The 11,160-nt window shown below is 49.1% G+C and overlaps 1 protein-coding gene across 1 annotated transcript; it reads right to left on the reverse strand.

Moving 5' to 3' along the window:
- Positions 1-1,536: 1,536 nt before the first annotated feature.
- Positions 1,537-3,234, reverse strand: P2RY6 (pyrimidinergic receptor P2Y6). The gene has a single exon (XM_033145968.1). The coding sequence runs from the start codon at positions 3,202-3,204 to the stop codon at positions 2,230-2,232; it is 975 nt and encodes a 324-aa protein (XP_033001859.1). The 5' UTR covers positions 3,205-3,234; the 3' UTR covers positions 1,537-2,229.
- Between the last annotated feature and the right edge of the window lie 7,926 nt (positions 3,235-11,160).

Consider the following 11,160-nt stretch of genomic DNA (forward strand, 5'->3'; position numbering starts at 1 on the left):
AACCTGCAACAGGAGCACTTCCTGCTTGGGGGTGTGTGTGTGTGAGGAGATGCACTGCAACATTTTGTTACAGGTAACACTTGGTCCACATGCGTTTGGACAAGGAATGAAATAGCAGTTGAAAGGAAGGGGCAGAGGAAAAAAACATATGGGAAGATTGGCTCCGGTGTGTTGCTTGCTTGCTTGCTTATTATTTCCGTTTACCGTATATCCCACCTTTTTCTCCAAGGAGCTCAAGGTGGTGTATATGGTTCTCCCTGGATTCGAACCCTGGTCTCTCAGGTCCTAGTCTGATACTACAGGCACCGCACCGCACTGCACCGGCTACCATGGGGCTGCCATGAATGGCCACCCTTCCTGGTGCTGCTGGGTTTGGAAAACAGATGCAGGTTTGCAAGGGAGAAAGAACCACATCGGTCCTTAAGACTGACTGCACCTTGCAAGAAGCCCTCCTGGCACAGGTGAAACCAGCGTGCAAGAGAGCAGACGGGTGAACTGAGCCAGGGCAACGGGGCAAAGCAAAGAGGCTGGGGGGTGGAAAATCTCAGATTTGCCCCCTCCCCTAGGCACCTCTTTGTGGCTGCCAGGATGGCTCCCTTGGGTCATGGCTGAAATATGTCTTTAAAGGGCAACGATGGCTCTGACATGCCTGAATGGAAAGATGGACGTGCAGAAATGCCTACATTTTTATCCTACCTTTCCTTGAAAGGGCTCAGAATAGTGTGCAGAGTTCTCTCTCGCCCCAACCTGGCTCGTCATGGCCTCACAAACAACCCTGTGAGGTGGATTGGGGCGGGAGGAAAAGTGCCCGGCGAGCTGCAGTACCAAGTGGGGATTTGAACCCAGGGCACCCCAGTTATAATCTCGTCTCTCTAACCACTCACTACACAGTCTTCCTACTGTGTTGACTCCAGCACCCTGGTTTCACAGGGACCGACCAGGCGCTTATGAGTAGCCCAGAAGCAGGACCTCAGCTCAACAACACTCTGCCCCCACTTGCGATTCCCCAGCACCTGGTATTCAGAGGCGCCGTGGGTTTCATGAGGACTAGGAACTTGCTTGATTTACGGGCAAGCAAGAAAAAGAGAAAGCCGGCATTCTTCCGAAGGCCGATTCCGCAGCGCAACTCTGTCGCAAAGGCTCACAAGGAGATTTCCTGCTTGGCAGGGGGTTGGACTGGATGGCCCTTGTGGTCTCTTCCAACTCTATGATTCTATGATTCCCACACAATTGGTTGCTCAAACAGGAGCTGGTACATATTAAGCTGAGGCCCCAAGCCTGACATTTATTACATCTTCTGAAAGAAATGACAGCAAATCAATAAACACTGGTGGTTTTTCAACGGGGTCCCAGCTGGAGATCTGTCGTCAAAGGATCTGTTCACAGCTCATGCTTGGAACCTCCTGATTTCAGAAGGGATCTGAAAGACTAGGACTCCCTTCTCCGTGGAAGGGTAATAATACTGTTTCTTGAACAAGGCCTGGGTGACCCTCCCCAAAAAAGGCTTTAAACAATTAAGCGATGACCCCCCACCCACTCCCAGTCACCCAGAGCCCATTCGGTCCATCTGGAATATCTCATTAAAGAGGTTAGCTCAGGATCCTGACTCCTTCAGCTGACGTAGCCCCGCCGCAGAGCATCTGCTCAGCATGCAGAAGGTCTCAAGTTCAATCTCCAAAGGCATCTCGTTTATTCCCGCATTTCAGGGGGTTGGACTAGAGGACCTTTGGGGGACCCCTTCCAGTTCTACAATTCTATGATTTACAGGTATGGCTCCGGCCAAAAACCCTGGGGATCTGCTGCCAGTCCAGGTAGACAAGACTGTGCCAGGTGGACAGACAGAGTGACTTGGGAGAGGGTGGCATCTATGTCCCTGACTTTACGCCAGTCGCATTTCTCCTATCCTTCTGCCACTCAATTTAGCTTCTGGGTCGCACGTCCGGTGCATGGCGGTACGAAGGACCGCTGGAGCCGGCCACGGGGAGCAGATATCTCCCAAACCAGCAGGAGCGAATCCTCGCAGCCCTAAGGCAAGGGAGAGAGCAGAGCATCCCGGCGGTCCATTGTTCACACAGTGACATTCTTCCCAAGGCCTTCCGAGAGGGTTGGCATGGCAACCAGAGTTAGGCCTCTGAAGCCGCGCTAGGCCGAGCTCTCCCTCCGGCGCCCGGTGCCACGCAGACGGAGCATCGCCAACCCTTCCTTGGCACAGGATCACGGACGCTTCCCTCACGAGCCGTGCTTCCACTTGGTGCTGACCTTATCCAGCAGGTGCCGGGTGCTCTCGCGAAACTTGCGCTGCGTGAAGTAGAAGAGGATGGGGTCGAGGACGCTGTTCATGCTGGCGAATGGCCGGGTGCACTTGTAGGCGATGGCGAAGGCCTGCCGGGTGAGGCAGGGCACCCCGGGGATGGAGCGGATGATGAGGTAGAGAGTCTTGGTGAGGTGGAAGGGGAAGAAGCTGACGGCGAAGACGAGGACCACGATGACGATCATCCGTATGGCCTTGTCCTTCTTCTTGCGGACGGCCAGCCCGATCATCTCGTCCTTCTGGCACAAGATCTTGGTCATGCAGCAGTAGCAGCCCAAGATCGAGACGAAGGGGATCAGGAAGCCCGTGACCGTCAGGGTGATCCCGTAAGGGAAGTAGCTGGCGGAGCGGTCCGGCGGGCTCAGGTCGTAGCAGACGGTCCGGTTCCTCTGGATGCCGGTGGCGGCGAAGACGAAGGTGGGCAGGCACTGGGCGACCACCAGGAACCACACGACCCCGCAGACCACCCAGGTGAATCCTTTGCCCCTCTTCTTGTGCCAGGTGGAGAGAGGGTGGCAGATGCCCAGGTAGCGCTGGATGCTGATGCAGGTGAGGAAAAGGATGCTGCCGTGCAGGTTGGTGTAGAACTGGAAGCGCACGAACCGGCAGGTGAAGTCCCCGAAAGGCCAGTAGTCCTTCTGGGAGTAGTTGTAGATGAGGAGAGGAAGGGAGCAGACGTAGAGGAGGTCGGCCACCGCCAGGTTGAGCATGTAGATGGTGGTCCGTGTCAGAGCCTTGCGCGACAGCCAGATCTGGGCGATGGCGGTGAAGTTCAAGGGCAGCCCCAGGACGAAGACCACCGAGTAGACCACGGGCAGCAAGATCTGCTTGAACTCCTCGTGGTAGGTGCACGAGTCCTTGCCGCCGCCGGTGGAGGAGGTCAGGTTATCCATGCCGTAAGCTCCTGGGTTTTCGGGTGCGGGGCTTGGCTCGAGCCCTGGGTCGTCTTCGAGGCAGCTAGGATCTGTGGGCAAGGCAGAAAGAGGGTCATGTGTTTGAACCCCATGCTGGGCAAAAGATTCCTTAAGAAAAAATATATTTATAAGTTCACGGATATTACTGGCCCAGAGATGGAAAGAAGACAAAGTCCCTACCAGAGAGGAATGGCAAGCTAAGATGTTGGACTACGCCGAAATGGCAAAACTGACTGGAAAGATCAGGGACTGAGAAGACCAAAACTTGAATAAAGAATGGGATTGTTTTTTTAACCATTTACTAGAGAGACCACTGCAGGCAGATGAAAACATTAGCAGGATTGCAATAACACTTGTAATGTAGAAATTACTACGGACAAAATGGAGAGAAATAAAACTTGGAGGATGAAATAATATGCAGTTGGAAAGGTTGATAACAGGACCTGGGGGTTGGGGAGGAGGGGGAGTCTAGAGATTCGGAGAAATCTCTAAATATGGATACAGTGGAATTTGCTGCCAAGGAGTGTGGTGGAGTCTCCTTCTTTGGAGGTCTTGAAGCGGAGGCTTGACAGCCATCTGTCAGGAATGCTTTGATGGTGTTTCCTGCTTGGCAGGGGGTTGGACTGGATGGCCCTTGGGGTCTCTTCCAACTCTATGATTCTATGATTCTACGTATTTGGTAATGTTATAATCTGTCAGGGGACTGTCCCCGGTTCAGCGCAAGGTGGTGGAAGGGCTCTTGGGAGGCTACAGGGAGCCCACCTCCTCCAGCGGAGGAAACAGCGACATCTCCAGTGGGGAAGGGCAGGAGACCAGGGGCCATGAGCGTAGGGGCTCTGGGGATGCTGGTGAGACCCTGCGCTCCCCTCGCTCCACGGGCGAGGAGGGAGACACGCCATTTCCGTCGCCCGAACCGCACAGAAGTATGAAACGCAAGGAGGGGTGGCGAAGACTGGGGGTGCCGAAATTCTTATGTTGGGGTTGCAACCGGAAGGGGGCACTCCCGGATTCTGCGAGCGACTGATACGGACATGGATTTGTAGCTCTGCACTGTACGTAGTATGCACAGGCTGGACTTTTGCCTCGTTACTCGCGAGCAACCACCACACGAACCTTGCATCATCTTACACTTGTAAAATAAAATAAAAATTACTTCACACACACACACACACACACACACACACAAAACCAAATCAATACATTTCCCAATTAACTGTCAATTTACATTATCATATTGAGCCTCACACTGGGCACAAGATTCCTGCATTGCAGGGGATCGGACTAGTTGATTCTCGTAGTCCCTTCCAACTCTACAATTCTAGGATTCCAGGATTCTAACACATGTTTATTTCAGTGGAGGCTGGTCCCTGCAAAAATAAAAACCCAATCAGACCTGTTTCAACTGGGAAACGCTTCTCCTGTTTTAACTTTTGCTTGCCAGCAGATGGCACCCGTGTGACACACAGGGAGATAAAGTCCGGGTGAGAAACAGGAAAGGGGGGGGGGTGCGCTAGAGATCCAATTTGTGCTTCTCCTGCATCAGAGTTGCACCTGCTACAGAGTGAGGCATCCCCCCCCCAATCCATTTATTTATATCCCGCCTTTTTCCCAGGCCACAACTCAAAGAGGCTTGCAGCACAGATTAAATGCAGAAAGCTAAAACAGTATGCAATATATCCGCTAAAAAGTAATTAAAACGCCAGAATTACGTTGACTGAACTGACTGAAGCAGCATTCGGAAGCCTGCACATTCTTACAGGCCATGCAAAAAGGATGTCATTTAGTAATATTAAGATACAAACCCTGAGTCCCCCCCCCCAAAAAAAAACACTGCAAGTACGCCTAAGTACATGTAACTGCAGGTGTGTGTTTGTGTGTGTGTGTTTTGTGTGTGTGCATATATAATAATAATATAAATAAATTTTTATTTATACCCCGCCCTTCCCAGCCAAAAAACCGGGCTCAGGGCGGCTAACACTAATTAAAATCACAGCAAAAAAACATAAACACAATCAATTTAAAATAACAGATTAAAATACAAATTTAAAAATTCAATATTAAAACTGCAGTCTCATTTTCAAATAACCCACCAATAAAAGAATGAAGCATAAATATCAAACAGAAACCAACCCAAAGGCCAGGTGGAACAGCTCCGTCTTGCAGGCCCTGCGGAAAGATGCCAAATCCCGCAGGGCCCTGGTCTCTTGTGATAGACTGTTCCACCAAGTCGGGGCCAATACTGAGAAGGCCCTGGCCCTAGTTGAGGCCAACCTAGTGTCTTTGTTGCTCGGGACCTCCAAAAGATTATTATTTGAGGACCTTAAGGTCCTACATGGGACATACCAGGAGAGGCGGTCCCTTAGGTACCATATTGAGATGGCGTGTGTGTATATTGAGATGGTTGGACAGTGTTCTCGAAGCTACTAACATGAGTTTGGCCAAACTGTGGGAGGCAGTGAAGGATAGGCGTGCCTGGCGTGCTCTGGTCCATGGGGTCACGAAGAGTCGGACACGACTGAATGACTGAACAACAACAACATATTCTTCTAGTTTACTCACTGCCTCTGTCTCCTTCCCCTATCTGGCGTCTCCTCTTCTGTCAAATTTACTTCATTTCCATCATTAATAATAATAATAATAATAATATTTATTATTTGTACCCCGCCCATCTGGCTGGATTACATTTCTATCCCGCCCTTTATCCCAAAGGAGCTTGCAATTTCAGATTGGAAGCTCATTGGGGCAAGGACCTATCCCCCCTGTTGTTGGCACACAGCACCTTTCCTACCGCTGGTACGTGGATCTCAGAAGGGAGTGTTTTGTTGTTGTTTTTTAGAAAAAGAAAAGGAAGGCGACACTCTTCAAAGGCTGAGCTGTGAACTCAGTGCAAATCCATCTAAAACTCAAAAAACTACAGCTGGGTGGCCAGAGGTCCACTTAATCAACTTAAAGGCCAGGTCCATTTAATCAACTCAAAAAGTCCCCAGCATCACAACCAATATTATTTACTGGGTTTCTTACCCTAACGACAGAGCCCAGCAGCAGGCAAGGAACATGGATTTCCAGGAAAGCCGGATCTTTTACGGCGTCGTGCATTTTTACATATTTCTGTTCCTTTCTGCAACATCTCTCCCAAACCACCCACAGCGAGACCATTAGATAGCAACTAACCACAACCACAACCCAAGTTCAAATGGGCAGGAAAAGCCAGGCATCGTCTCCACCAAAGGCCTCTCTGGCTTGCTTCAATTCTTTTAAGCTGGAAGATGCAGAGAGTTCGGGGAAGGAGTCTTTTGCAGAGAGATTGGCATTTTGAAACGGCCCTGCTTGGGCTAGACCTCCAGCCGGCCGACCTCCAGCCATGCTAGACACACGTGGCTTTTGGCACCCAATGCTCGACCTCATGCATCTCATCTCTTTGCTCTGGCACCGAAAGCAGGAAGAGAGCAGTTCAGGTGGGTAGCCGTGTTGGTCTGACCCAGTTGAAATAAATAAATAAATTGTCCAGTAGCACCTTGGAGCAGGGGCGTAGCAAGGTAAATTGGTACCCGGGGGCAAAAAAAAAAATGTCACCCCCCCCCCCCCGGCACGGGATGGTCAGGTGGTACCCGGTGCAGAAAAATTCTTGTCACCCCCCCCATTGATTCCCGCCCCCCCCCCGCAAAAATGGTTTTACATTATTTCGTGTTTTCTTACAAAGGAATAACAACAAGTAATACTAATAAAAAAAAACTTTTATTTATATCCCACCCTCCCTGGCCGAAGTCGGGCTCAGGATGGCTAACATCAGATACCTAACATTGGTATAAAATCAAACAATAATTAAATTACCTCCTAAAAACGTCTCAAAATCAAATTAAAGTCTAATTAGATGGCTTTCCACAGGGTTAGGGTTGGGAACAGTAAGTGCTCCACTGAACTGAAATTTCAGCCTTTATGACATAGGAAAACAGCCAAGTGAATTTTGGTGGACGAGGGTCAAGATATTAACTGATATGCATGAAATTTCATATATAGCTATATAATCCCTAGTATAGTAAGATAAGACCTATGGAGCAGGCATTTTCAAAAAAAAAATGTTCCTTGATAATTTGTCACCCCCTCCATTATGGAACCTGGGGAGAACCGCCCCCCCTTGCTACACCCCTGCCTTAGAGACCAACTAAGTTTGTTTTGGGTATAATCTTTCTTGTGCATGCACAAAAGTATCTGAAGAAGTGTGCATGCACATGAAAGCTTATACCCAAAACAAACTTAGTTGTTTTTATCACAGTATTATTATTATTATTATTATTATTATTATTATTATTATTAAGCTATCTAGGCTGGCGGCCGTCACTGCCTCTCCTGTGGAAGTGAGTTCCACAGGTTAACGATGTGCAGAGTGAAGAAGGGCTTTCTTTTACCTGCCCCAAATCTTCCCACCTAAATCCTGCAATTAGACACATACACACACACACGGGGCTCATCCAGACTTCCTGTTGTGCCGCGATTTCTAGCCACCACTCCACATTTTAAAGTTCTGTGTCTGATCTTTTTTTATTTTATTTTCCTGGTGTTTTCCCCAGGGAAACCTGTTTGGCGTTTTTTTAACAGCTGAATTGGAGCAACTGGCAGACGGCGGAAAACGCAGTTGCTGTTTGCTCCGGTTCAGGGTTAAAGATGCAGGTTTTCCTGGGGAAAGTACTGGGGGAGAGAGAGAGAGAGAGAGAGAGGGAATGGTCAGGCACGAGGGTTCTGCATGTCAGCCTTACATATAAATGCTCAAGTTTTACAAGGAACCAGCTTAATCGGAAGCTCCATTCTGCCGACTCAGACCGATGGTTCCACCTAGATCAGTACTGCTTTCACTGACTGGCAGCGGCTCGGCAGGGGTTTCAGGCAGGGGACATTCCCAGCCCTGCCTGGCAATCATAGAATCATAGAATCCTAGAGTTGGAAGAGACCCCAAGGGCCATCCAGTCCAACCCCCTGCCAAGCAGGAAACACCACCAAAGCATTCCTGACAGATGGCTGTCAATCCTCTGCTTAAAGACCTCCAAAGAAGGAGACTCCACCACACACCTTGGCAGCAAATTCCACTGTCAAACAGCTCTCACTGTCAGGAAGTTCTTCCTAATGTTTAGGTGGAATCTTCTTTCTTGTAGTTTGAATCCATTGCTCCGTGTCCGCTTCTCTGGAGCAGCAGAAAACAACCTCCCTCCCTCCTCTATATGACATCCTTTTATATATTTGAACATGGCTATCATATCTCCCCTTAACCTTCTCTTCTCCAGGCTAAACATACCCAGCTCCCTAAGCCGTTCCTCATAAGGCATCGTTTCCAGGCCTTTGACCATTTTGGTTGCCCTCCTCTGGACACGTTCCAGCTTGTCAGTATCCTTCTTGAACTGTGGTGCCCAGAACTGGACACAGTATTCCAGGTGAGGTCTGACCAGAGTGGAATACAGTGGTACTATTACTTCCCTTGATCTAGACGCTATACTCCTATTGATGCAGCCCAGAATTGCATTGGCTTTTTTAGCTGCTGCATCACACTGTTGACTCATGTCAAGTTTATGGTCTACCAAGACTCCTAGATCCTTTTCACATGTACTGCTCTCAAGCCAGGTGTCACCCGTCCTGTATTTGTGCCTTTCAATGCCAGGGGTGGAACCTGAATCTGCCTCCAAGGTCAAACTATTTGTCTTTCTGTCTACACTGGCCATCAGAGGGTTTGTTGGAGTTTCCGACAGGGGACATCCCCAGCCCTGCCTGGAGATGCCAAGGATCGAACTCGGGACCTTGAGCGTGCCAAGCAGATGCCTCTCTCACACACACACACACCCGAGCTACGACCTTGCCCCCCCCACTTACCTTGGATCCTGCAAATTGAAACCTAAAAATAAGAAAGCAAGAAGCCTTCAGCTGCACCCAAGGCCGGTCTAATTCCTCTGCCCCTTTTCGTTCAAGCAGCATTGTGGTTTCAGCTGCAAAGGACTGGAGGCCGCCTCCCTCTCGCCTGTGCCCGTGCATCACTTTCACCCGAAATTGACACACCAACCGCTTCCTCCTTTTGCGCAAGTTTCGTTCTGAAGTGTCCCCGGCGGGGTTGCTTGGGGGAAGGAGACGGCCGCCCATTCATCGCCCGCTACCGACTTTTCTTATCACCTGCGTGAGCATTTCTGTGGCAATTCACGGACACATTTAGGGAGGAGGAAGCTGCCAGAAAGACACCTGCCTCTCTCAAATGCTCCTCCTGGGCAGCAAGTCGCTGCATTTCAAACTCTTTTTATGCTGCAGCATCAAAGGAATTGCATTTTTTTGTCCCCGTCGTTTTTATTTTATTTTATCGGGGTTAGGAAGGAGAACGAAAATTAATCTAGGGTCAGGCATTTGTCTGGTCCAGGGGTCAGCAAACTTTTTCAAAAGGCTGTCCCTCTGTCCCACTGTCCCTCAGACCTTGTGGGGGGGCTGGATTATATATATTTTGGGGGGGAGGAATGAACAAATTTCTATGTCCCAGAAAACCCCCCGAGATGCATTTTAAATAAAAGGACACATTCTACTCATGTAAAAACACGCTGATTCCCAGACCGTCCGCAGGCCAGATTGAGAAGGCGATTGGCACGGATCCGGGCCCCGTGCCTTAGTTTGCCTACCCATGGACTCTGGTCAAAAGAGATACAGGACTCAGCTATACGGCTGCAAATAAAGCACTTTGAACGTGTTACAAAGTGCAATATATAATTGTGACACCAGGTGGTGTAGAAAAGCTTTTTTTCACGTTTTTAGCAGGTGTGTAGATTCCACCACAGTCTATTTGCCAAATAACCACACTTGTAAGATATCATTCTTTTAGCATGGGGGCAACTAAACTTTGGAACTCCCTGGCTGTTGACACCAGGCAGGTGCTTTTGCTGTACTGGTTTCGGCACCTACTTAAAACATTTTGGTTGGGCAAGCCTATGCAGTTGGTGTTGGTGAGTTTCATCTCTTTTACCTCTAATTTCAAATATTTTTTAAAAGGTTTCTACACAGCTCTTAACTCACAGAACCTTAGAATTGTTGCTGAACTAGATGACCCTCATGGCCCCTTCTAACTCTGCAATTCTATGACAATTCTCACAGATAATAATCGAGGGACACTCGGCAGCCAAACTCTGTCAACAGCGTTTTATGGATTGCCATTGTTCCACCATTGATTTGTTAATTACTCTATGTGTTTTGTGCTGATTTTGCGAAGCTCTGTTACGTTCTTGAGAGTCCCATGGACTGCAAAAAGATCAAACTTATCCATCCTTAAAGAAATCAGCCCTGAGTGCTCACTAGAAGGACAGGTCCTGAAGTTGAGGCTCCAATACTTTGGCCACCTCATGAGAAGAGAAGACTCCCTGGAGAAGACCCTGATGTTGGGAAAGATGGAGGGCACAAGGAGAAGGGGACGACAGAGGATGAGATGTTCTCAAAGCGACTGGCATGAGTTTGGCCAAACTGTGGGAGGCAGTGGAAGACAGGAGTGCCTGGCGTGCTCTGGTCCATGGGGTCACAAAGAGTCGGACACAACTGAACGACTGAACGACAACAAGATTACGTTCTACCATATTATTATTGGTTGTTGTTTGTAAGCCGCTTTGGGGGTTTGCCCGAATGAAAAGCAGCGTAGAAAACTTGGTAGCTCAGTCAGCAGAGCCTGAGACTCTTAATCTCAGGGTCATGAGTTCGAGGACCATGTGGGGCAAAAGATTCCTGCACTGCATGGGGGCTGGACTAGATGGCCCTCTGGTTCCCTTCCAATTCTACAGTTCTATGATTCTATGAACTGTAATAAATCAAATCAAATCAAAGTAAGGGGGTCTGATCCCTGGAATCGTGGGCCAGATTGATCCCCACCCCCACCCCAGTTTCCTGTCCCAAGTCAATCCTCGCAGAATCTTTTAGGTTTGAAATCTGAAA

The sequence above is a fragment of the Lacerta agilis genome, chromosome 4, assembly GCF_009819535.1.
Source record: "Lacerta agilis isolate rLacAgi1 chromosome 4, rLacAgi1.pri, whole genome shotgun sequence".
NCBI classification, from domain to species: domain Eukaryota; kingdom Metazoa; phylum Chordata; class Lepidosauria; order Squamata; family Lacertidae; genus Lacerta; species Lacerta agilis.

Coding starts and splice junctions, on each gene's coding strand:
- P2RY6 (XM_033145968.1), bottom strand. CDS start 3,204: ATGGATAACCTGACCTCCTCCACCGGCGGCGGCAAGGACTCGTGCACC.